This window comes from Pteropus medius, unplaced genomic scaffold (genome assembly GCF_902729225.1).
Source record: "Pteropus medius unplaced genomic scaffold, Ma_sr-lr_union100, whole genome shotgun sequence".
NCBI classification, from domain to species: Eukaryota; Metazoa; Chordata; class Mammalia; order Chiroptera; family Pteropodidae; genus Pteropus; species Pteropus medius.
In genome coordinates, this window is record NW_024342471.1 from 14885366 (window position 1) to 14911938 (window position 26573).

At 51.3% G+C, this 26573-nt stretch overlaps 1 protein-coding gene across 1 annotated transcript; it reads left to right on the forward strand.

Moving 5' to 3' along the window:
• The first annotated feature begins 309 nt into the window (after positions 1–309).
• Positions 310–26008, forward strand: L3MBTL1 (L3MBTL histone methyl-lysine binding protein 1). Its single transcript, XM_039864360.1, is given in 23 exon segments — positions 310–394; positions 5943–6088; positions 6252–6478; positions 6809–6950; positions 7237–7387; positions 7524–7659; positions 8292–8337; positions 8340–8375; positions 8866–8954; positions 9456–9560; positions 10448–10583; positions 10914–11005; positions 12082–12233; positions 12659–12735; positions 13315–13400; positions 13589–13699; positions 14176–14290; positions 15168–15267; positions 15433–15630; positions 15721–15770; positions 18418–18575; positions 18885–18947; positions 22998–26008. Coding segments are annotated over 22 exon segments (2541 nt in total). The 5' UTR covers positions 310–394; positions 5943–5952; the 3' UTR covers positions 23133–26008.
• The last annotated feature ends 565 nt before the right edge of the window (positions 26009–26573 follow it).

Below are 26573 nucleotides of genomic sequence, written 5' to 3' on the forward strand. Positions count from 1 at the left end.
GCCTCGTTTTCGGTCACTGACTGTTCAGCCTGGGGGCCCACCAGGCTCCCTCTTCCGGCTTGGTGGTCCCCGCAGCCCCCTGCGCGCTGCTGCTGTGATGCAGGGGGGCGGGGGACAGAAAAAAATCTCGACCCTTCTCGCCCACGCAGCAGTCCGGCACAAGCTGGAGAAGACATTAGGCCCACGCGGCTAGACCTCGCAGGAAGGCAAAAGGGCGCGGGCGCCGCGGAACCCTCGGGCGCCGCGGAACCCGCGTCCCCCAAACCTGTGCGGCGCGCCGTCTGCTGCCCGCGTCCTGCAGGGAGACGGGTCCGCCCCCCAGTGCGCGCAGGCGCGTACCGCGCGGGGCTCGGACAGTAGCTCAGCGCTCGGCGGCCACAGGCTGGCCTCGCAGGTAGGGAGCCCGCGGGCGCTGGCCTCGGACCCGGGGCTGAGGGATCGCTGCGCCACCCGGCCCCGCCCCGCACGGCGAGGGCTCAGAGCCGCGGCCCGGGTGCGCGATCCTTCCGAGCGTCTCCCGCGGGCGGCGGGGCTGGGGAGGAGGTTCGGGAGAGCGGGAGCGGAAGGGGTATGGGCGGAGTGGAGGGCCTGGCGGGTGCGGGTCTGGAGGGCCCGGCGGGCGCGTCCGCTGTGCTGCCACCGGCCGAGATTTGGAGGCTGGGAGGGAGGAGGCTTCGTTTTTAGAGAAATGCAATCAATTAAGAGTTTTTCATTAATGGAAAGAAGGGTGTAGTAAAGGGCGGGGTTGTGGTTTTCTTAGGAAATGGGTCATTTGGCAAACTTTCCTTCCGTTCATTTCCAATTTTTATAACGGAAAATTGGATGATGATTATGATGATGATTTTTTTTTTTTTTTTTTTTTTTTGGCTGTAAAGGGAAAGAATAAAAAGAATTCCGCCATTTTGGCGTTTTAAAAAGTAGTCATTCTGCGAGGCTGACAGATCAGTGACCTCCCCTACCGCCGCCGTCTATCCTAGTCCCGTGAGGACTCGGAAGGCGGGCGGCGGGTCTGGATCCTGAACCCCACTTCCACCCCCTAGGGCGTCCCAGCCGCGTCGGGAGTATTCGTCTGGAGCACTAGCTCCCCCACCCGCAACACCTAGAGCGAGAGCATTTATAGAGCGTCTGTTGTATACGAGGGCTTGGGCAAAGGGTGGGGGAAACCTTGGCCGACAGACCAGGAGAAAATAAACACGGCACATTCGTTCAGTAAATATTTATTGAGCATCTGCTATGTGCCAGACACCGCACTGGGCTGGGGATCCAACGGTTGTTTTAGATTGGTTCCATGGAAACAGACTCTGAGAGGGAGGTTTGAGTGCAGGGCTGGTTATTGGGGTGCCCTTTGGAATGTCACCCGTAGAGGAGTGAGGACAGCACCGTGTTTGGGCAGAGGGAGAAATCGAACTGCCGATGCAGTCTCAACAGTGGAGTCAGCCTGTCCCAAGAGAAGCTCTGGAGCTGGGATGGCCTTGCAGAGGTGTCCCAAACTGAGGCAAGGGAGCAGGGCCTATATACCCGGAATCAACTAGTCGGGAGATAGCTGCTTCCAGGAGAGGGCACTTGGGCGAGGCAGCTCCCCTGGCTGAGGGCAATTGGGAGAGAAGCTGACAGCTTGAGGGCTTCTAGTGACAGCCTTGGGACCTCCCATTTTATCTCCTCCTCTCCCAGCCCCAGAGCAGCACAGGAGGAGGAAATACTATTCTAGTCCCTAAGACAAGAATGGCTAAGCCGTTTATGAATTTCAGTGCCTTTTATTTTTCTTTTACATTATTGACTACTCTTTACTCTCAGCTCTCTGATTCATTCATTCATTCAGTGGCTATTTGTGGAGTGCAATCTCTAGATTAGGCTCTTTGCACACCAGGCGCCCTGTTGTTTCTGGGGGGAGACACAGACAATCTAACTGTTGATGCATAGTTAGATTGTGGTGGAGTGGAGCACAGGAGAGGGAGTGGTTAACTGTGGGGGTGGATTCTGGGAAGGTTTCAGAAAAGAGGTGTCACTCAAGCTGGATCTTGAAGGATGATTAGAATTTTCTAGAAATATGAGATGTGGAAAGGTACCAAGAAGAAGGAACAGCATGTGCAGAAGCTAAAGAAGCGGGGTTCTGAAGGTGTGATCAAGCTGCAGGGATAGGAGTGGACGGATTCCTTGCACCTGGCTCAGGCCTGGGAGCCATACGACATGTTGTGCTGCCATGTGGACCTAGTAGGTTGATGCTTATGAAAATGCTGCAAATCTAAGGGGTGATAGTGGTAAAGGAAAGGTGAATTCAAATCATAGAGACAGCAGTGTGAGGCCTCAGAAAATCTAGTGGTTTAGTTGGTGAGAAAGAACACAGAAACAGTAGGTCCTGGTAGCTAGGAGCCCATAACCACATGTGACGGGTTTCAATATCATAGGTGCTCTAGATTCTCTCTCCTCCTGCACATTCAAGGACTTGTCTTCTACAGTTGTTCTTTTTTTTTCTTTCAAATGTTTTATTGTGAAGTATATCATACGTACAAGAGCCTGTATGAAACTTCCATAACCGGTCTCGACATGGCTTCTTCCTTATATCTAAAACTATTCTTTTTCTATTGCACTGTCAGTTTTTTCCTCTCTATAGGCTCATTTTGGTCAGCTAGAAACATCTGGTAACATTTCCTAGTTTAAAGGACAAAACAAACAAAAACCCCTTTCTTGAGACCACATCACTCTCCAAATTCCAACCTCCATTTCCGTGCTCTCCGTCATATTCCAACTCCTTGAAAAAATTTTAGACCCATCGTTCCTACTTTGTTTTCTCACATTCTCCTACAGGACCGGTTCTTATAGTCAGTTTCCCCACTAGAATGTAGACTCTTGCATTCAGAGGTGTTTGTTTTGTTCACTGATAAATCTGCATTGCTTTGGCATATAGTAGGTGCTCAATAAAATTTGAACTAATCAATGATTTCTCTTTAGAGCCCAGTCCGATCAGGTTTTCGTGTCCACACTTCTTCTGAAATAGCTGTCATCAAGGTTTCGGATGACCTCCTTATTGCTAAAATGGTCAGCTCTCAGCCCTCATCTGACTTAATCTATCAGTGGCATTTAACGCCATTGAGCAGTCCCACTTTCCCGAACACTTGCCTCACATATCCTCCAGAAGCCCAGACTCTTCTGTGTTCCCTTTCACTTCATTGCAGGCTCCTTAAACCTTTTTTGCTAGATCTTCCACTTCACAACCTATAAATAGTGGTGAGCTCCAAGGCTTTTTCTTTATTCTTAGTCCTAGGGGTTTTGATGCCATCTATACATGATGGTTTTCAAATTTATATCTCCAACCTTAACCCTATTTCTGGAATATAAATTTCACGAGAGCACTTTGTCTCATTTGAGACTGTATTCCCAGAGCACAGAATGTTGCTGTCACTTAGTTGACCCTCCAATGTGTGCTGAAGAAAAGGCAGCAAACCTGAAGAGAAGGGCAGTCCTGTCGGCCACTCTTGATAGACCTGAAACATATGATACGTTTTGAAACAGAATGGAATTCTTTCAAGACTAACCACATTCACTCTTAATGACCACCAGTATTTTGAATAAAAAGACTGACTCTATTAAAAAGAACTTAAAATGGTACAAGTATGTCAGCTGTGCAAAGCAAAATATTTGGAATTGAAATTCAGGAAATTCTATTTTATAATGTAAAATTTTTTAATTAAATTAAAAATTTTAAATGGTTTGAGTGTTGCCTTAATCAGGTTATATGTCTCACCTTTGCCTACCTAATTATAATATGGTAGGCATATGATATGAAGGATGGACTTTGTATTTTAGGAAGGAAAAGCTGGGAAATAAATGAATGCATAAGAACAGCAGGAAGGAGGGTGGGAGAGAGAGTGACCAATACAAGCTGATTTTGCAAGCAAGTAGTTTACATGTTACTGGCCATAAGCTACGAAGCTCCCTAAAATTTCTGTTAAAAAAGAGTGTATTAGTATTTGTTGAAGGCCTGCTGGTATCAAGATTTCACATATTTTTTCCTTTAATCTTTACCAAAGCCCTTTGAAGTAGATACTATTGCCAGTTCATTTTAAACGTGAGGAAACTGAGCTAAGATAGGGTAAGCTACTTACACAGAGCCACAGGTGTTAGGTGGTGGAAGTGGTGGAACAGGTGATTCAAACTGTCTTAACTCTGTCTTAAGCCTAGGCCCACATTCTTTCTTTTAACCTGTATGCCAGAAGCCATTGTCAAGTACTGCTAACACCTTAAAGCAACCAGATGCTTTTTAATAACAAATTGAAATTACTGAAAGCCAACACAAATTTATTGAGCACCTACGTGTGCCAGGCAACATTCTAAGTGCTAGGGATATAGCAGTGAACAAGACAGATAATGTCTGCCCTCATGGAACTTACATTTATGTGGGGATGACTGATCAAACACAAATAAATAATGAAGGAGGTGAAGGAAATAAACACAGTCATGAGATAAGAAGTAGTGAGCAGGGGTGAGGGATGTGTGGCTTTAAACTGAGTGTCAGGAAAGACTTCAGAAGAGGTGACCACTGAGCGAAGGCCTGGAGGATGGGAAGGAGGCAGGCAAGCAGAGAGCTTGGGAAAGAGCATTCCAGGGGGAGAAACAAGGGCAAAGTCTCTGAGGTGGGAATGTGTGTCAAGCAATAGAAGGAAACCAGAGCCTGTCGAGAGTGGAGGACATGGGGAGGAGGGTGGAGGATGAGGCCAGAGAGAGGAAGACAGGTTATATTCTGTAGGGTAAAGCACTTTGATTTTATTCTAAGGGCAATGCAGAGCTAGGAAAGAATTTTGGATAGGGAAATTATGTGATGCAATTCACAATTTTAAATCTCTCTCTTACTGGAGAATACACTGTAGGGAGCAGGAGAGGAAGAAAGGAAATGGTTTGGGAGGCAATTTAGGAGGCAGTCCAAGGAGAGCTGATGGTGTTTGGGACTAGCATGGTGGCAATGGAGATAGAGAGAAGTGGTCAGACTTTGAGGTGTGTTTGGGAGGTGGAGCCGACAGGTAATTATGTATAAAGTTGTGCTGTCCAATACATATGGCCGCTGTGGCTATTTAAATTTAATTCAAATGAAATAAGATTAAAAATTCCATTCCTCAAGTCACACTAGTTGCTTTTCAAGTGCTCAGTAACCACACGTGGCTAGTGGCTACGGTGTTGAATAGTATAGGTATAGGACATTTCCATCATCACAGAAAAATTCTACTGGGCAGTGCTGGTAAGGCATCTAGGACACTGGCCGACACATTTGAGCAGTTAAGTAATGATAGATATTAAGTATATTTGTTATGTCACTAGGTCTCCCCCCCCATATTTACCTGTTCAACCACCTCTTTATTAAAGCAAAATCATGCATTACCTGGCTTCTCATACACTTCCTGTTTGCTTTTCAGATGCATGCATTTATTCGACAGATGTTCGAGTGCCCACTGTGCTTGGGGAGGGAGTGGTGGACAGGAGGGCATAAAAGAATGTGGTCAGGAAATACCACCTCCCAGGAAAATGGACCTGTACAGTGAGGGAGAACCTGGTGCTTGAGGGCTCTGAGTCCCCAGAGGGAGAAGGGAGTGATTCTAGTGGGGATGGAGGTGCGGTTGACAAAGTGGGGAGTTTGGACTTGGCCTGGGCTATGTCATGAAGACAGATGGCCAGACAGAACTTTGGCCTGAGACATACTTCCCCGAATCAGTTCTATATGTCACAGTTTACAAAGCACCCTCACACATGCCCATCTTATGAGAATGGGAGAAGTGCAAGGCTTGGCCAGAGCCCTCACCTGGGTGACCTGGTTACGGCAGGAGCCAGACTTGATGCTGGGCTTTTAAGACACCCTACTACCCTAGGGCTGAGGCTTTTCTCTTAGGGTAGGCAGCTCCTCTCAAAAGCCCGCTCCCTCTCTGATCACCCTGGGGGTTATGTTCTGCATGTAGGCCTACCAGGATGGAGGGACATGCTAAAATGGAGGTGCTGAGGACACTGAAGGGGCCCCCCACAGGGGAGGTCAGCGTACACCTGGTGGCCAGAGACAGCCCAGGTTCCAGCTCTCACCTGCCTACTACTGCCTTCATCATTCCAGGTGGGCCAAGCCAGGGGTCTGGGGAGGAGGAGCATCCCTATACCTGCCCAAGCAGGTGTGGATCCTGGGGAGGAGATGATACTTTTCTCCTGCCTACACACATGCATGGCAGGATTGCGGCAGAGCTCACCTGTGTCGTATCTGTCCGTATATCTGTTCGCAGCCAGTTCGGCCACCCTTGGCCTGCCCAGCAGTGCCCTGGATGTGTCCTGCTTTCCGCGGGAGCCGATTCATGTGAGCGCCCCGGAGCGAGTGACCAGCAGCGAACCTGCCACGGCCACCGTTCTGCCGCAGTTAAGCGCAGGGCCGGCGACCAGCTCCAGTGCCAGCACAGTGCGGCTGCTGGAGTGGACCGAGGCCGCGGCCCCGCCTCCTGGGAGTGGCCTGCGGGTCAGTGTCTCTGGGGATTGGCGGAGCCCAGCGAACCGCAGCTGCGGGGCGGGGTCTGCGGGCCCGGAGGAGGGGCCTGAGGCGGATAACGGGGGAGGCTGGCCCAGACGAAGGATTCGGTGGGTGGGGCTTTGAGTGAGGGACTCTGGGGACATGTCTTGGAGTGAGGCGCTCTGAGCACGAGACATTTGGGGTCCTAGGGGCGTGCTTTGTGGGAAATGGACTCTGGGGTCGTAGCTTGAGTAAGGCACCGGGAGGGGGACCGTGCGGAGTGGAGGTGGGTCAAGGGCCCGTACTCGAGTCCCCGTCCTCAGACCTCCCGCGCTCCAGTTCCGGATAAGCGAGTACGCGCCACTAAACATGGTGGGAGCGGAGCAGCCCCCGAGCCCTGAGCTGCGGCGGGAAGGCGTGGCCGAGTACGAAGCTCGCGAGGCCCCGGCGGGAGGTGGCGATGCGGGAACCCAACAGCCGGGTAGGAGCCTCAGGCCCCGAGCTGGGACCCTGCGCGAGTGGAACTAGGCCTGAGCGACCTCAGGGACCTCGGTCGGGGGCGGGACCTGAGGGGGCGTGCTCCGGGTTCCTGCACGTGCGCCCAAGGGTTGGTCCTGAAGTGGAGAAGGGGGAGGCTTGACCAGTAGGGGAGCTCGAGGAGGTGGGACCGAGGCGGAGGCAGGGCTTCAGGGGTCCCGGGCTCCGAAGTGGGCGGAGCCTGGGTGTGGTTGGGATGGGGTGGCCTGAGGACCCTTTGGCCCCTACAGCGGACCTCCCACAGGACCCTCCGGAAGATCCCCCTCTGGACCCCCCAGAGGATGATGGCACCTGTCAGTGCCAGGCGTGTGAGCCTCAGCAAGGCTCCGGTCCGGATCCTGGTTCCTCCAATGACGGCTGCCCCCAGCTGTTCCAGGAGCGGTAAGGGGCAGGGTTTACTGCTCTACTTGCTCTGCTTTTAGGCCAAAGCCCCATTTCTGTTCATGGCTTAGGAGAGGGGCTGGGTGGTGCCGCATGGGTTGGTGGTTCTTTCCTTCAGGCTGCCCCTCCCTCTCAGGTCAGTCATAGTGGAAAACGCCTCAGGCCAAAATTCCTCCTGCACCAGCACTTCTGAGCTCCTCAAACCTATGAAGAAGAGGAAGCACAGGGAATACCAGAGCCCATCCGAGGAGGAGTCAGAGCCAGACGCCATGGTAGGAAGTAGGGGGAGGGGAAGGCTAGAGGCTTGCTGCCCACTATCCCCTCCATCAATCCAGGTCAGGGGCTGGGCAAGAAAAGACACCTGATGACTCACTCTTCTTATTTTGGGGTTTCATCCTGAGTCAGGCCCTTTACCTGGCTGGAGAGTAATGAATAAATCACTCTCCTGCTTTTCTGGGGTTTCCATCTCAGCCTAGTGTCAGGGCTGAGACACACTCACACGAACCTGCACCCGAGATGCATGTGTTGCAGATGGTAAGCCCTGTCACTGAAGCCCAGTCACTAGGCCAGAGGCCAGGGAGCTCAGAGCTCTGGTTACAGAGGAGCTAGAAGAGACAGAGTGAAAGTTCCAGTGGGCAGCCAAAATCAGCACAGGGCAGCTGTTTGTGTCCTGTTTTCCCACCTGGGAAGAAGGAGAATTGTAATCGGGTTGTATAATTTGGGGGTGCGTGCTCATGTGCGTCTGTGCCCAAATGCTAAGGGGTTGTCTGTCGGAGCTGTGTTCCTGCTGATGGCCTAGGAGAAATTCCACCTGTCCGAGAGCTAGGCAGGGGCCAGGAATAGAGATTGGGGCTTCTCCCCAGCCCATGAGGACAGGAAGCTGGAATCAGACTCGCCTTCACAGGAGAAGCAAGAAGAAGGAAAGGATCCGGAGGGACAACCCACTGCTAGCACCCAGAAAGTGAAGAGTGGAGCAGCAGCCAGCCTGGTATGGTGGCCTGTATATATATATTTATGTGATGCGGGTATATATATTTGTGTGGAGGTGTGAGGCTGGGAGGGTAGGTTTCGGTTGTGATGGTGTGTTGTACATATATAGATGAGCGTGAGTTAGTGTGTGGGCGAGAGAGAGGGACTGAGAGAAAGATGATGTTTCTGGTTTGTGCATTAGTGTATATGTGTTCTCGGGGGTTATATCGTGTGTTTGTTTATCCTCTATTCAGTTGTGAGCAGGCTTCACTGCCAGGCTTGATATCCAACGACTTGAACAGCTTTAATGGCATCCCATGACATTGCTTCCTTTGGTGGTGTGAGCAAGTCTGTACTGGTCACTGGTCTGACCTTGCTGCGTGGGTCCTCATTCTGAACCTTTGGTTCTAAGAAAAATGGAACAAAGTATATTCACAGTCAGCTCTGGCCCTCAGGCCTTCTCCATTACCATCTCCACTTGCCCATGTCAGCCTGTCTCCTGTCCACAGTGTCGGGAGAAAAGAAGGAAGGCTGGTCATGGGCGCCCTACCTCGAGGAGCAGAAGGCCATCACTGCCCCAGTCAGCCTCTTCCAGGACGTGAGTGGGACAGTTTCCACCTAGGAAGTGCTCATATTCCCAATCGAGGGACTCACCACCAAACTCAGGCCTTCTGGTGTTTTCTGTGTCTGAAATCTCTTAAAGGACAGTCAGAATGGAAAGGGGAGAGACTGGTTAGGGGCCCAGGGTAGAAAAGGGCCCACCATAAGGGGCTTCCAGGGTGGGAAGAAATACGGAGGAGGACCCCAGGCTCACCCATCACTGAGCCTGTAGACATTTGAATTCCAACGCCTTCTGTCCAGTTCCATATACTAATTATTCCATGATTTGGGTGAAGGGAAGCCCTTAAGTTCAGCCCTGACTCAGCCTTGGGAGCTATTCTGTCCCCCTCTGGATCTCTTCACCGAAGACCCCCAAATAAATGATCCCTTTGGTAGTACCAGGCAGGTGGGGCCTGAAGGCAGCTCCTTCACCCCAAGCCTACCAGGTAAGGGTAAGGCTGGATGGAAACTGGGTCCTGTCCAACCTGTGCATTGACAGTACCAGGCGGTCCCTCCCAACAAGAACGGCTTCAGACTGGGCATGAAGTTGGAAGGCATCGACCCTCAGCACCCGTCCATGTACTTCATCCTCACCGTGGCCGAGGTGAGCTGAGGCTTGCACCTCTGTTCTGATGATGTCTCTCAGGGTAGATTGAAGGAGCCTACCAAAGGCACAGAGGGCCTGGACTCAGAAGAGGGAGACACTGCCCTGCCCACCAAAGGCACACAATCTAGTAAGGGATTAAGGTGGAACACACAGAAAGCCAAAAAAGGAACAAAAACCAGACCAAGCGTGAGGGGTGGTGATGGTACTGAATGAGTGTATACTTCAATGGCAGGGGGACTCGAGGAGGAGATCCCAAGGGCATGAGTCCCACAAGGTCCTTGTCTTCTAGGAGCTCATAGCTATGTGGGGATCAGCTCGATAAATACATCAGTAACATACCACAGGTGTGGGACAGACATGAGCCTAGAGGCACTAAGGTGGCAGGAGAGGCTTCACAGAGGAAGGGCCTCCTTGGCTGAGTCTTGAGAGATGAGTTGTGAATAAGTAGGGTGTTCCAGACAGAAGCAGCAAAGTGAGCCAAGGCTCTGGAGTGTGGACCGGGCCACACATTCACAGAGCTGCCATCAGCTCAGTGAGGCCAGAGCAGTGAGCGCATAGGGAGCAGAGAGAGGGTCGTTGGGGTGCTGAGCAGGCCTGAACCCTGGTAGCTGCCCTCGGGGTTCTGTCTAGGTCTCAGAAGGGCAGGAGGATGTGATAGAATGTGTCTGTCTTGTACCCAGAACTCAGGGCTCACAAGTACCTGAACTGCTCTCGCTGCAGGAAAAGAGAGTGTGGGACAAGGTTCAGGATGGGGGTAAACCCGGGAACAAAGAGACGTGGGCACTTGCTAGCATCAGAGCCCCAGGTGGGGCATGAGAGGTGAGGGAACGGGCCTGGGCGTCTGCGGCCATTGGAGTCCTTGTGATTCCCCCTGATGGGGCCAGGTGTGTGGCTATCGCCTACGGCTGCACTTTGATGGGTATTCTGAGTGCCATGACTTCTGGATCAATGCCAACTCCCCCGACATTCACCCCGCTGGCTGGTTCGAGAAGACTGGACACAAGCTACAGCCCCTCAAAGGTAAGGCCTGGCCGGGTTGGTCACGGTGAGGCTGTGGCCCTCAGGCCCAGTCCTTCTTTGCTGCGGTCTCCCCTTCCATTTCCGGGTTGCACAACCAGCCTGTCTTCATGGCCTCCTGCTATGACTCGGCCCTAAGGCTTCCGCTTTGCCCTTGCCCTTCGAGTGTCTACCTAGGTCGTGTCCTGCTTTAGCAGGGGGTCCTTGGGCAGGTTCTTGAGGGCTGTGAGGTCCGCAGGCCTGCTCGATTCTGCTGCTTTCATGTGGGGCGCCCTCGCCACAGCCCAGCCTCTGTCTGCACGGCGCTCTGTTCGTCCCTTCTGAGGGGCCTAGGTTTCAAGGAGGAGGAGTTCAGCTGGAGCCAGTACCTGCGCAGCACGCGAGCTCAGGCTGCCCCCAAGCACCTGTTTGTGAACCAGAGCCACGTGAGTGCCCCTGAGCCAGAGTGGACACCTGCCCCGGGGACAGAGGCACTGCAGCCAGTCCAGGGGATCTGCCTCATCAGAGGAGAGCTCTCAGCTCCATTCTGATCTCATACCACATGGGAGGGGCACGCTGGGCAGACCAGGCCAGAGGAGAAAGCCGGCCATAGGTTCTCCCCCAGTTCCCTCTATAGAAATCCTCTCTTCTGCACGTCCCCTTGGACAGAAACTCTGGCCCACCATCTGGCCTGGGCTCTCAGATGTCATCGTTCTCATTTCTTGCTTCAGTTCGCCCTGCAGTTCTTGGTGTAAGGTCCAAGCCTCTATCCTGGGAGCCGCTTTCTCCTGTCTTGCCCGACATCAAGGCTCTCCCATTTTATCCCCACAACTCATCCCTTATCTTTTTCTCTGTTCGAGGCAGCTGGCAGCTTTATCCAGCGGTTTAAGTATCTTGTAATACCAAGCAGAAGGGCTGAGAGACATAGGGAACCCCCTCTAAAAATCTCACCATATCAAAAGTCCAGGATCCCATGGGCCAGGGACTCCATCGTACTGTTCAGGCAGTTATGCCCCACCCTCAGTCCAGCCCCATAGACCATACCTGCAGGTTCCCAAGTGACTGGTGGGGTTCAACCCGCTAGTGTGACAGGGGATGCGGACTTTTAAGTCAAACTGTTTAAATCCTGGTCCCAACATTGACTAGCATTGTGGTCCTGGACAAATTATTTAACTAATAAAATGGGGATGATGACAGCTATCTCGCCAGATCGGGGAGGCTGTCCTCAGCCTGGCACACTCTGGGTGAATGGGTAGCCGCCTGCCAGTCACTCATCTTCTGCCATAGTGAGGCTTCCTCTGAGTACACCGTGGAGGCCAGAAGATTCTGTGTGACTTGGGGCTAGGGGTTCACAATTCTGCCTGTTTCTTCCGCCCGCCATCTGCCCCACCCCAGTCCCCTATCCCAGCCCCCAACCGCCAGCATGGCTCCTAGGAAACCTACTCCTTTCCTCGCTGGTAGGCCCCGAACTAGCACTAGCCTGCCTGGCTCTGGCCGTGGCAGCCCTTCTTCTTGCCTCCAGAGTCCCCCACCCCTGGGCTTCCAGGTGGGCATGAAGCTGGAGGCTGTCGATCGCATGAACCCGTCCCTCGTCTGTGTGGCCAGTGTGACCGACGTGGTGGACAGCCGCTTCCTGGTGCACTTTGACAACTGGGACGATACTTATGACTACTGGTATTGGGAGGGCCCAGACTTGGCCTGGGGGGTGAGGGGGCGGCAGAGGGTGGGAGGCAAGGCTCTCAAACCTCAGGCACTATGAGGTGCCCCCCCAGCTCTAGCATTCATATTTGTTCAGGGGCATAATTGACTGTCCTGTGGATTTTATCCATTTTATAAGAAATAATACAATATTAGATGTATCACCTAAAAACACCAGGGTTAAGATGAACAGACCCCTGTGATTCATGGTTTTCCCTTGATATCACGGTGGTGTTAGAGTTTTTAGTTAATACTGCAGTTTTCTGACTTTCTCATCAGCCATCTGTCTAACTCTCACTAAGAAGTAGAATGGGAGTGGACCCTGACACCGTGCTGTCATGGGACGGCAGGCTCAGGCCTCCACGTTTCATGTGGGACAGTGAAACATTCTTGGGTTTCAGGTGTGATCCCAGCAGCCCCTACATCCACCCGGTAGGCTGGTGCCAGAAGCAAGGAAAGCCCCTCACCCCTCCACAAGGTAACTGCAGCCTAAGCAAGCTTCCTTTCCCAGGCCTGGCTCCACACCCCTGACCCAGTACCTCATTAGCTGGGTCATTAGGGCCAGGGCAGGGGGACAGATGTGTCCTGGAGCCTCAGCTTCTGTGCCCGAGAGTTGAGAACCCTCTGATTATAGGAGAATCTCGTCAAACCCTGACTGGGTGGAGGTGTAAGGGAAGAAAGTTAGATGGCCCTCCCAAGCAGGGACGCAGGAGTCCAGTGTGGAGACTCTGTCCTTTCCTCTTGGGGTATTATGCTGGCCCACATACAGTAGAGGCTCAGATGGGGCTGGGATGGACCTAGAACAACAGGGCTGAGGAGGGAGATGGGAGCCAGGGTTCCCGGACAGCCCTGTGAACTGCGAGGTGGTGATGTGCTTGCTTCTGTCTAACGCCCCTCTGCCTCAGGAGCTCCCTACAGAGAGCTGGCTCTGGTGATGTAGGGACAGGTTGTTCTCCATTGGGCCTCTGCCTCTTCCGTGCTCCTGGTCCTGCTAGGGGGCAGAGAGCTCCCCCAGTATGCCTGGGTGCCTACACATTATTCTCTTTCTCTCCTCTAGACTACCCAGACCCAGATAGCTTCTGTTGGGAGAAATATCTGGAAGAGACTGGGGCCTCTGCTGTTCCCGCCTGGGCCTTCAAGGTGGTGAGTTGGCTCTTCTGCCCTTAGAGCTGAGTTCAGGCAGGTGTGGAACCCTCGGCCAGCCAGGATGTGGCCTTGGCCTCCCTTTTTTGGCAGGCCCCAATTTCCCAGGCATAGCAGTTGGAGTCCCTTCTTGAGGCTTCAGCACTGCTGAGCTGGGCCTTGGCCTGAAGGCCACTGTCCCCCTGCAGCGACCCCCACACAACTTTCTGGTCAACATGAAGCTGGAGGCCGTGGACCGCAGGAACCCAGCACTGATTCGTGTGGCCAGTGTGGAGGATGTGGAGGATCATCGGATAAAGGTGGCTAGGGGAATGAACAAGCCAGTTGGATAGGAATTCTATAGACTGGTTAGAGGTCAAGGATATGGCACGAGCCAGACATAGGGGAGGTGCACGTTGCGGGGAAGAGGGCTCTATGCTTGAGGCTGAAATCTTGGGTCTCATTCTAGCCTTATACATGACTTACCTCTGTGGGCTTGGGCAAGCCATTTCCCCTTTTTAAGCCTTAACCGTCTCATCTATAAAATGGGCCTAATAATCCTTGTCCTACCCAAGAATTGATGGGAGATGACGGTAACTTAATGAGTGAAGAAGCCCTTGGAAAATGTGGCAGCTAAGGTGGATTATTGTGGGGTTGGCTCCTTGGTTCTCCCAATCCAGGATCTCGCTTCCAACAGGCCCCAGGGATGGGGAGAGCCTCCTGGAGTCTGGAGGACCTCCTGGCTGAGCTGGGCTCCACGGGGAACACCTGACCTCCAAGGGCCTTTCCTCCCCAGCTCCACTTTGATGGCTGGAGTCATGCCTATGACTTCTGGATTGATGCTGACCACCCCGACATCCACCCCGCTGGCTGGTGCTCCAAGACAGGGCATCCCCTGCAGCCTCCTCTTCGTGCGTACCCCTGGAGCACTCTCACCCTTTCCTACTGATGTCCAGCCCCATCCCCCGCAGCTCTGACCACCACCCCCCCCCTTAATAGCATGCCCAGGTCTGACACAGAGGGCTCTGGTGGCCATGGTGAGCCCTGGGATCCCCCATCCTCCCTGCCTCAGAGGTCTCTGCTACACTAAGCAGTGCTTCTGGCTTCCCCAGTTGTGAGGTTTAGGGTGTCCAGGTGTGGAGGGGAAGCTCACTTGGGAACACATGCCCAGAAAGTAGTCACACACCAAGAAATTCTCTCAGCATCTGCCAGAGCCACATGGAGAATACATGACACGTGCTAAGGAAATGCTGGCTCCGTTAAATAAAATCTCGGTCCCGCAGGCAGGGGTTAGAGGTCAGGTCATTGGCTTGCTCAGCCCCGGGTCTCACCCTCAGCATTCCCCCCCCTTATTTCCCTGCTGCTGCCACATCTGCCTCACATGGGGTGTTGATCCGTCTCAAATGTTCTCCGAGCATGGACAGAGCCTAAAAAAAGTTACCAGAGTCTGGAGGGTGAAACAGGGAAACTAACAGAGAATAACATGAATCTGCCTGATGTGGCTTTTTGGGTACAGCTGTGCCCACCCCGGTTCTGAGTGTATCTTCTCCCCAAGGAACAGGGCATCGCCTGCAGGTTTAACCTGAGTGTATGAGAGCCACGCCCTCATTCCCCAAAGGGGAATAGATATCCGATAGCAGGAAGGAGTGTCACAGTCTAGCTCAGGGTGCCTGTACCTGGGAAACTAATTCCTAGCGCTGACCTTCCCCGCGGAATCTGCTCCTTCCATGCCCTCCATTCCCCTCTCCCCCAGGACCCTGTGCTGACTTTTCCTTCCTGCTGCTCCAGGACCTAGAGAGCCCAGCTCTGCCTCTCCTGGGGGCTGTCCCCCTCTCAGCTATCGGAGCCTGCCTCACACTAAGACCTCCAAGTACAGCTTCCATCACCGGTGAGGGCAGGGCTCCTGCTAAGAGCATTGTTCAGAGGTGGTTGCTTTACACCTACCGTGTGTGGCCAGTCGGAGTTCACCAAGACCCTTGGAGTGGGGCCACAGTTGGGGAGGGCTAATGGAAACAAGTGGATACGGCTCAACCTAAGCCTTCTCCTTCCCCAGGAAGTGCCCTACTCCTGGTTGTGATGGCTCTGGCCATGTCACAGGCAAGTTCACAGCTCACCATTGCCTCTCAGGCTGCCCGCTGGCTGAGAGGAACCAGAGCCGACTGAAGGCGGAGCTGTCCGACACAGAGGCCTCGGCCCGTAAGAGGAACCTCTCAGGCTTCTCCCTAAGGAAGAAGCCTCGCCATCATGGCCGGTGCGGAGGGCAAGGGTGCAGGACCTCGTGTCCTCTTGGGCCAGGCCAAGCGCTGATTCCCTGCCATGGACCTGGTCCCTCTCTCTCCAGGATTGGACGCCCTCCAAAGTATCGGAAGATCCCGCAAGAAGACTTCCCAAGTAAGTTGAAGGTCGTTTACTCTCATGTCCAACCATAAAGCATTTACAATTGGGATGGAGGGCCTCGAGGAAGAGAAACTGGAAGGGAGGCCATATCTCTTCATTTGAGATGCTTGGGGGAGCATAGAGCAGTGGCGGGAGCACAGACAGGGCCTTGAGTGACCTCAGGTCGCATTTCATCCATGGCCTTCCTGTGAGTCTGCGGGAAAGGCACAGAGCCTCTCTGGGCCTCTGGTTCTCCACTGTGAGGCAGGATGATGCCCCCGGCTCTGCTGTTCTTAGTCTAGGTTTCCTGGGAGGGAGTCCATGGCTATCGCTTTCTGGCTGTGTGACCTGGAACGAGTCACTTAACATCTCTGAGCCTCAGTTTTCTCATTTGAAAACACGAATGGTAACTGCCTTTCAGGTGTCAATTACCTGAAATAATAGTGGGTTACTGAACACCCACTACAGGCCAAGCACTGTTTCACGTTCTTTACACATAATGTCACTGACTCTCACAAGCATCCTGTAATGTGGATATCGTTCTCTCCTCTTGAGGGAAGAGGGTTGGGAGGCTCAGAGAGAGAGAAGTCATTTGCGCAAGGTCATTCACCTTGTAACTTGTGAGGAGCAGAACTGACATTCGAACCCTGGCCTGACTTCTTCTGCTACGTGCTGCTGATACAATAGACATAAAACACCTAATCTAAATGTCAGTTCACTTCTCAACCACCTTTAGCTTCACCACAGACTGGGTGGCCTAAACAACAAATTTATTTCCTCACACTTCTGGAGGCTAAAAGTTCAAGATCAAAGTATGCAGGGGTTTGATTTCTTCTGAAGCCTCTCTCCTTGGCTTTCAGATGTTTGCCTTCTCGCTGGTCTTCACATGGCTTTCCTCTATGCCCGTGTACCCCCCGTGTCTCTCTATGTATCATAAATTCTTTTTCTTATAAAAGCACCAGTCAGATTGGATTAAGGCCCACCCTTATAACCTCATTTTAACTTAATCACCTTTTTAAAGGCCCTTTCTCCAATTACAATCACATTTTGAGGTACTGGGGGTTAAGGTTTTAACATGAATATGGGGGGACACAATTCAGCCCATAGCATACTCCAAGGAGAGGGACAAGGTGCTTGAGCCCTCTGCTGTGTCTGAATTCATCTCACATCTTCAGCCAGTGGCACAGGGCCTGATACATTGCAGAGCTCTGTGGATCTTGCCTCAGCTGAGTCGAATGCACATCATTTTAAGGCGAGAAGAAACCATGAGAAATCATCTGGTTCACAGCCCAATTTCTGGCAGGACCCAGGCTATTTCCAGTTCTTCAGGAACAGACTCTGTGACCTGGGCAGTATACAGCATAGTGACTAAAAGCACAGCCCTGAAGTCAGACTGCCTTTTACACGCTGTGAGATCTTGAGAAGGTGGTGCCACCTCTCTGAGACTCAGTTTCTTCATCTGTTAAATGCCAGTAATAACAGTGTCAATCTTAAAAGGCTTAGATGAGATGGTCACGTAAAGTGCTCAGTAACCCGCTGGAATTATTATTAGTCCCGATCTCTTGCCTGACTCCCTCTTGCTGTTGTTCCATACTGTTTCTTCTTTGTGGAAATGGAAGGCAGTTCCTGCAACCTCACGCCTAAGTGAGGAGGGTACTGGCCTGCCTCCAAGTCCTCAGAGTGTGGACTTCCTGTGAGTGAGACTGCAGTGGGTACCTCCCTCTTCTACCCGCTTGTGGTACAGCTGGTCGGCTTCCATTGCAGGGCCACGTTCTGACCCCCAGAGGGCGCTTGCCTATCACGTTCATTTCAGAATCACCCTGAGAGCTAGAGAAGTGAAGTCTTCCAGAGACGGAGGCTGTGTCCAGAGAGGGCCCGAAGCACTTCAGGGACAGAGCAGGGGACAGAGCCCAGGTCTCTGACCTCTGTACGGGGCTCCCGTGTTCTACCAGCTGTCTCTCTCACAGAGGGGACACTGGTCACTCTGGATTGTGTTCCGGAAAAGACTTCTCACCCATCCTCAGAGTGGGCTCCAGGGTTTGCTGGTAAACAGCTCCATGGAGAAGGCTACCTGCAGAGGACAGAACTTAGCTGTGCTCTTCCTGCTTATAGGGCCATTCAAGCCTCCTGAGTGCCAGCTGTTTGAAAGAACAACGAGAAACAGCAGAGATTTCCTTACCCAACCTGTTCATCTACAGGTTGGGAAACTGAGGCCCACGCGATTTACTCAGGATTAAAGAGCAAGTTAGTAAGGGCCCAGCAGGACTTAAGAAAAGGAAGGCAAACAGAATGGGCTTCTGATGTCAGGACAGAACTTGCTCGGATGTTGGGGGCCATTTCGATGCAGGGGATCTAGAGATGGGTGCAAGGATGCTGTAGCAGCTCCAGGAGAACATCCTGGTCGGGCCCAGGGGTGATGCACCCTCAGGGGGAGGGGGGCAGGGCCATTCCAGCAGCCGACCTGAGAGTCTGTAAGGTGAGGAACCCACTTTCCCGGAAGGATTGAGCCCCGGATGAGGAGTCCGACCTGGACTACCCTCTTGGCTCTGTAAGCCTATCGGAAGGGGGTCGTGGTCCTCCCGAGTGGCATGGGGATGAGCGGGCTTCGGGGGCCAGATTAGTCTTCAGCATTGGCCTGCCAGCCTCTGCCTCTGCTTTCTAGCACTAACGACCGATGTCATGCACCAGTCTCTCTTCATGTCAGCCCTGTCGGCCCACCCTGACCGCTCACTCTCAGTGTGCTGGGAGCAGCACTGCAAGCTCCTGCCAGGGGTGGCGGGCATCTCAGCCTCCACGGTCGCCAAGTGGACCATCGATGAGGTGAGTCCCGTTCCTCTGCGCCCGCTTTGCCTTCTCACCACACCCTGATGCGAGACCTCAGGAATGGCCCCCATCAGGCAGAGCTGGACGCTGCCGCTGACACCACTGCCTCGCCCCTTTGGGCCTCAGGAGCTGGGGCCCTCAACTTGCACACCTCATAGCACAGAGACACAAGGATCTCTGTAGTAAGAAAAAAAAGGTGATAAGTAAAAGCAACACTATCCTAGCCCAGAAAGCACCAGGGCCCCCCTCTCCCCTGTACTCCCAAGGCCCCGTCCCCTTGGCAACATGTCTTCTTTGGTTTCCAAGGTCTTCGGCTTCGTTCAGACCCTGACAGGTTGTGAGGACCAAGCACGACTCTTCAAAGATGAAGTAAGTAAGGTGCAAATGCAGAGTGGGGACGGAGAAGGGTCCCTCACCGAGATGGCAAGAAGCAGGTGCCCTCACCAGCACTGCCACCAGCTAGGGAGGGCCCTCTATTGTCCTAGCTGGGTGAGACTAGTCAGTGACCGCGTCTCTGGGAAAAATTCTAGTGTGGACCGTGCTCAGACCGTCCTCAGGAAGGAAAAAGGCATCCTGGAGACCAGATTCCATTCACTCCTCCGCTCTCTACCCAGTCTTTTGTTTTCCAAACTTAGCTTCACCAGTGACAGTCAATATATTAAAGTGTATTTTGAATGGCACAGGTATTACCATTTACTCCAAGGATCCTAATGTACACTTAAAACAAGACCCCAAAGCTTGCTAAAGACAAGAAGCAGTGAGTTGTAGGTGAAAGAACACTAGCTCTGCAGACAGATTGGGTTTGAATCCCAGTCCCGCCAATTTGAGCTCTTTACTGCCCCTGAGCCTGCATCTTCTTTTCTGTAAAACGGAGATAAAGTGGGTACAATGATGACAACCTTTCGGGGCCATTGTGAGCACTGGAAACGATGAACGGATCATTGTACCAGAATGTCTAGTATAATTATACCACTAGTATATATGTTATAATATCACAGAGTAATATATTTTATTTTATGTCAATATCCTATATATAACATAGAGTAACGTAGAAATCACATCATTATACCAGATTGACTGATACAGTGGGGGAGCAATCAATGGTACTTCTGACTTTTAATATGTAGTTGTCCTTATATGAAGCACTTTGTCATGACTCTCCTAATTTGTAGAATTTGAAACTGGAAGGGACCTTTGAGTTTGTTTAGCTCTTCCTTCCAAAGAATACCACCCCCACCAGCACCTAGGAAAGTGTCGTTTCTGCTCCCCGTAGGTGCCCCCTCCAGGTGGGTGCTCATGAGAAAGAAGTCTGCCCCCTTTCTCCGGAAGAATCTCCTTATCCAGGCCCAACACAGCCAGTTTTCCATCAGACCCTTATGTGGCGGTGTCCCCTCACTGCCCTCCCCCCTGCTCTGGGTGCTTGCCCTGCCTTCTGGATGGGTGATCTTTTCATAGTGCGTGTGTCCAGGGCCGTGCCCCGTGTTTCAGATGCCCTCCGACCGACACGGAACACGCTCGGCTGCTGCTCCCCGAGGTGGTTTCTGTTTCTGTTTTTAAAGACTTTTTTTTTTTTTGTAATTTTAAGGCAGGTTTAGATTCACATTAGAAAATTGAGAGGAAGGTACAGAAATCCCCCGTGTGCTCCCTGCCTCACACATGCACAGCCTCCCCCATTATCGACATCACTCACCAGAGCCGGACGTTTGTTATCCCTGATGAACCGACATCTCGATGTTTCTAAGTGGAGATAATATGTACACAGAGCAAAATGCACCCACCTTAAAAGTTCACGTCCACAGGTTTTGGGAAAGGTACGCACCCTGAGCCCAGAACGTTAATCAAAGTATAAAACATTTTCATCATACCCAAAAGTTCTTTCTCAGCCCCTTTTGCCAGTCCCCACCCTCACAGGTAACCACTGTTCTAATTTCTGGCACCACAGGTTAGTTCTGCCTACTTTTGTACTTCATACAAATATAGCACATTCTCAGTTTTTGTCTGTCTCTTTTCATTCAATGTACTGTTTTTGAGGTTCATTCATGTTGTGTATATCAGTAGAGTTTTTTTTTTCATTTTTATTGCTGAGTAGTGCTCTATTTTATCAGTATCTCACAGTTAATGGACATTTGGGTAGTTTCTCTTCTATTTGAACCCCATATTTTTGTTAGCAAAAACTTAAAATTGCACTAGCTTTATTATAGCCACATCACACCAGTTTGTGGTTCATGCAAGTTTCCAGGTGCCTTTTATATCAACTATCCATTATAATCTAACCAATTTTCCAGTGCGTTACTTGTACCACTGTTTTTTTTTTTTAATTAACCTAATGTAAAACTTTACATTTCTCCCTATTAAATGTTATCTTGTTGGTTTCATAGTCTCATTGTTTTAAATCTTGATTCTGTCATCTTTGATATCAGGAAGCCTTTCCAGCCTCATACAACTTAACTTGTACATTTAATAACTAAGCCTTCTGTGTTTAAAGCCAAGTCTTCACCCCATCTGTTTAAAGAGACAGAGCAGAACCGCGTGGCATCCGTTAGAGATCTTCCATCAGGTCAATGATGAATGCCCTTTGAGTACAGCTGTTCAGCCAGCTGCAGAGCCACTCAAAATTTGATCCTCTAGGCCATGATGGGCTACACATTGTCCCCTTTTTGGGAGAAGGGCTGTCTTACCTAAGAGCATCTGCTGCATGTCTCAGTTCAGCATAGTCCGTGACACAAAAAAGCAGTGGCAAAGTGGGGAAGGCATGCTGGTGGACCGTCAGCATCAGATGGAGTCTCGGTGTAGAGAAGGACCTTTGCGGGGCCTGATGGTTGCTTTCTCCAAGGTCTGGTCCACATCTTCAGTTTCCCCAGGGAAGACCATGCTCTGGGGAGTGGGCTCTCTCTGGCCGGGCAATTTAGGGACACTGGTCAAGATGCTGTCCATCCTGGACACAGACTGATCGTTAGAGAGATGCTTCATGCGTCGGGAATTTGAGCAAAGCAGATAGATGGTTCTAAGGAAAGTCTGCTCAGTCCTCTCATAGTCTTTATTTTAGCCCGGTGTATTTGTTGAATTTATTCAGCAAATAATTATCAACATCTGCTCTGTGCCTGGCCAGTATTAGGTGATGAGGATACAGAAATAAACAAGAAGTTCTTGCTCTTAAAACTCCCCGTGTAGTAGGGGAGTCAGACTTGCAAATCGCTGCTTCTGGCCGTGTGTGATAAGGGCTCCGAGAGAGGTCTGATGGGAGTTCAGAGGAGAGGGGACAGAGAGGGGCCAGCAGGCTTTGCTGGCTGTGCAGCCAATAAACACTGGCATCTTTCTGCTCCCTGAATGTCCCTTTTTCTTGGGTTCCTTGTGGAACATGCTTTTCTGTTGTGATAGCATAGAAGTCTTCTCAATCAGATTTTGACAGTACTGGTTACGGATTTAAACCTGGCATCTGTTAAACAATTTAGATGTGGCTCTCTAAGGATCTTTCCAGGTTACCTCCACCTGGGAGAGTCCCTGGTCCTATCCACAGCATCGTAGGCTATTTTTTCCTGTGGGTTATTGCATTTGGCTCATTTAATTCATTTTCCTGTTGAATTCTTCTACCTTCAAGGTCAAATATGACCTTTTGTCTGATTTTAACACACCAGCACACATAGAACATTGCATGCTCTGGAATAATCCCATTGTCCCCTTATGTTGTCCCTGCTAGACCACCGACTCCAATCTTTGCTTCGAAGAACATAGAATCTGCTTCAGCAGTTGCAATGGTGAGATATCTCTGGGTGATGCACAGGAACCATTGAAAAAAAAAGTCTCGCTGAGTGTGCCCTTCTGGATTTATCTCATGCTACCTTGCGGCGTCTGTCGCTTACTTGTTCCACAATGCCTGTATTTCTTATAAACTAGAAGTTAGATCAGATCCAAAGGCTCGAATAGATTTAGATTCAATTCAACTTCTCTGTCTCTCTCAAAAATAGCTCATAGATCATACCGTATACTTAATTCCAACGTCTTGCATCAAAATGCCTACAATATCTGTTAGCAGCATTAAAGTTGACCAGTGGGTTCATGTGGGGACAGTGACAGCAGGTTTTTTGAAGCCACTATCAGCGAGGACTCAGAAAACATTATGCAAATGCACACTGAAATCCATATTAGTCCGCAGGAAGAGAGTGCGCGTGCGTGAATGTGGGGAAACCGGTAGATGTCTTTCTTTCCTTCTCTGTCCCCATTGCTGTCTTCCTTTTTTCCTTTCTCCCTCCCTTCTCCTTTCTCCTTTTCCTCGCTCTTCCCCTCTCCCTCCTCCTTCCCTTCCCCGTATGACTCGATTTTCCTTTTCCCCTCCCCTCACATACCCCCACCTTTCATCACTTCTTCCCCATGACCCGCTCCGCCTTCTCCACTCTCCACCTCCCTCCCCCAACCCCTCAGATGATTGACGGCGAGGCCTTCCTTTTGCTGACACAGGCGGACATTGTGAAGATCATGAGCGTCAAGCTGGGCCCAGCCTTGAAGATCTATAACGCCATTCTCATGTTCAAAAATGCCGATGACACCTTAAAGTGACTGGCTCAGGGCTGGGCCCTCCTCCAGCACGAGCTGGGCCTCCCTCCGCAGCTGATGCTTCCTCTTCAACTTGAGTTCCTCATCCTACCTGTGCCCCCCACCCGCCTCTATATCTTACCGGGGTGGTCCCTCTCCTCTCCGGGACTGCTTCCTACAAGGTACATGGGAGCAGAGGAGCCTGGGGAAGATGGCGTCCCAGCCCCCAAGTCCAGGAGCTCGTCTGCCACCAGGCACACCAGTGAGGGTACGACAGGGCTGGGGGAGCATTACTGAAGGAGTAGGTCAGGGGTACCCTGCCTGTGGCAGCCCCATGTCTCTAGCCAACTGGTTTTAGCACCAAAAGGTCTTTTTCTCAGCAGCTAAGAACAATTGGGCAGAATGTGACTTCCAGAATGTGACCTCCAGACCTACCAAGAAGTGACCCTGCCACAAACACGTTTGTTCACAAAGACGCCCTTTCTGTCTGCTAGTTTTGCCTCCCTCATTCTGCTGCCTCATTGACTGGGCAGTGACCCTTACTGTGGCCCCACTGGCTCTTCCCCTTAGGTGGGTGAGCCTCAGAAACGTGTTTCCATAGGATCCAGGGAGTCTCGGGCTGCCTTTTTCCCTTTTACCCAGAAGCAGGAGATTCTGAGCCAAGATGCCTTTTTAAACATGCGCAGTTCTGGATCACTTGGCATTTTAGTGTCCTGTGCCAAGTCCTGTTTCTAGCAGAGAAGGCAGTTAAGAGTGTTTCACCTGAGCAGCAGAGGTTAAGGTTCCACAGATGTTCCCGAAACACCTTTACTGTGTTGTGGGTGGGGAGGAGTCATCCCGGCTGACTAGGTAGCCGAGGCCAGCCCAAGAATACATGACAATCTCGGGTCTTTGGCCAGATGGATAGCTCTAGTGGGCATGGTGGTGCCCAAAGCTGGACATAGCAACCTTTTGTGTGGCTATGGGTCTCAGCCAAGGTGTTGTTCATGGGGTGAGGACCTCTGCCTGTCAGGCCTCCTGCCGTGAGAATGGAGCACTCTGTCTAGCACAGGGGTCCCCAGGCCCCAGCCTGTGGACTGGTACCAGTTTGTGGCCTGTTAGGAAGTGGGCTGCACAGCAGGAAGTGAGCAGCGGGAGAGTGAGTGAAGCTTCACGTGTGTTTGCAGCTGCTCCCCAGCCCTAGCATCACTGCTTCAGCTCCACCTCAGATCATCATGCATGAGATTCCCACAAGACCACCGGTCCCTGATGCCAGAAAGGTTGGGGACAGCTATAGCTGTCCCCCTGTAACATCACATTGATCTATCCCTTAAATGTCTCGCTCTTGAGTTTTACAAAGACCACTTAAAGGTGAGAGTTGGGAAGGTGAATTCTTCTACCTTTTGAACTCTCCAGGTCCCTTAAGCCTTTCTTACCACTCTCCCTCTGTCTTGCACTGCTGGGACTCTGGGACTTTGACCTTCTGTCCAAGTGGGGGTCTAGCCTCCACGGAGCCACTGCCAAACCTGCCTCCAGCCTGAGAACCAGCTCCATGTGGAGGGGAGCAGCCGCTTCCAAGCTCCCGTGGCCCTAGGTGCTGAGATGGGCCTGCAGGGTGTGGAGCCAGGGGGGCCTTCCCCAGACCCCTTCTGTCATGTGATACGTGTGTGTGTGGGGGGGGGTATGTGTGTAGGGCACTCTCAGAAGTGTTTGATGAGGTGCTTATGTGAGGCTAGGTGCTGGGAAAATGTTAAGGGCTATTACTGTTAAAATGCGAAGCTTTATCTTTCCCATGGAAGAAGGAAACCCAAAGCTTTGTTGACTTCCCGCCCCAGCCCAGTTAGAGCCCCCTCTCACAGGGGCGCAGACAGCTTTGCCAGGGCAGCCGCTCAGCCGCCCACCCCCACCCCCCAAAAGAGCAGGGCAGGGCTGCAAATGTTCCTTCCTTTTCGGCCCTTAGAGGCAACTCTGAGCACAACCTCCCTGGGAAGAGGGTGGGCAGGCCCTGCCTCGGGCTGAGGGTTGGGCTTACAGAGGCTGCACTGGTGCTCACTCGGCCAAGAGTAAGGCAGAGCAAGTCTGAGCATCTCTATGTTGGTTGCTTGGGTAGTGGCAAAACTTAACCAACCTTTGGGCCTCGTCTCCTTGTCTATGAAACCAAGGAGAGATGCTCACTCGCCTTGTGGTGTGAGGAGAGGAAGCAGGTACCCACAGCTGTGCTGTGGGACCTCAACATTTGTAAGGAGCAGGGCCGGGATGGCTTTGCCATGTGTATCTGCCAGCCAGGCTCCCAGTGCTTGCCTATGGGAAAGACAGGATGGACCAAGGGCTTTGGAGGAAGGGGTCCCCAGGCCTCCAAACTTTAAGGCCTCAGCACTTTCTGCACCAATGTCAAACTCTGGAAAGAGACCAAATCAGAAAAAAAGGGGAAAGAAATTTGCCTTCTCTCCATCCCACTACCCTTTTACCCTCATCCTGTCCCCAAACGAGATCATCACACCTTGACCTGGGAGCACAGTGAAGGGAGGGAGTTGGCACCAGGCACCGGCGCCATGTGCCCTCTGCCCCACCCGCTAATAGCAGGCACCATGTACACTTTGGCCCCAGCAGCCTCACCCAGTCCTGGCCGAGGCCAGTGAGGACTTTCTGTTTAATTTCCGAAGCAGAGAGAATGATCCCAGAGTTTGAAAATTAAGCCTGTTTGCACTTTCATTCACATGCACTTTGGTGGAGTTAGGTTTTTTTGTACTTGCTCTGCGTGTGTGAACATGTGCGTGCATGCACACGTGTGTGTTCTTTAAGAGAATCTTCTGGTTTAAGATGAAGTGACTTAACTCTTGAGGGAGAAAAAGTTACAAACAAAATGTGGTGTGTTTTGTCAGTGTATTGAAACAACTAAATAAACTGGAACAACTGGATGAGATGTGGTCAGTCTGTTCTATTTTCATGGTAAAATATTGAGAAAACACAAAGTGAATAGCAATAGTACCATTACTAAAGAGAATAAAGCATTCTCTTTGCTGTTGAGGGTCCCAAAGAACCTCATTTTTAGTCTATGTTAAAGATTAGAAACAAAGGATAAAGATGAACAGGTGTACTATCTACAGAGAGAAATAGACACAATGCAAAAGAACCCTCGGAGAACAGTGTGAAAGGGCCTGATCCTTGACAGTTCGTGCATGGTCAAGGGCAGAAAATTCAATGAAGCCTTCAGTTTTTAAAATCATATGAAACTTTCAGGTGGAGAAATGTCAAGCTGAAGCTAAATCCTCTACCAGCCATGCTGCTATAAAATAAAAGGAAAAGAAAAATTGAGAGACAAGAAAGGACTTTTGGAAATTTTAAATGTGTTTGCAGAGATAAAATAATTCAATGAAAAAGTTGAAAGATAAAATTGAGGATATTGTCCTGAAAGAAGAATAAAAAGACAAAGAGATGAAAAATGAAAAAGAGTAAGAAAATTAGACAACTATCCGAAGGTCTAAT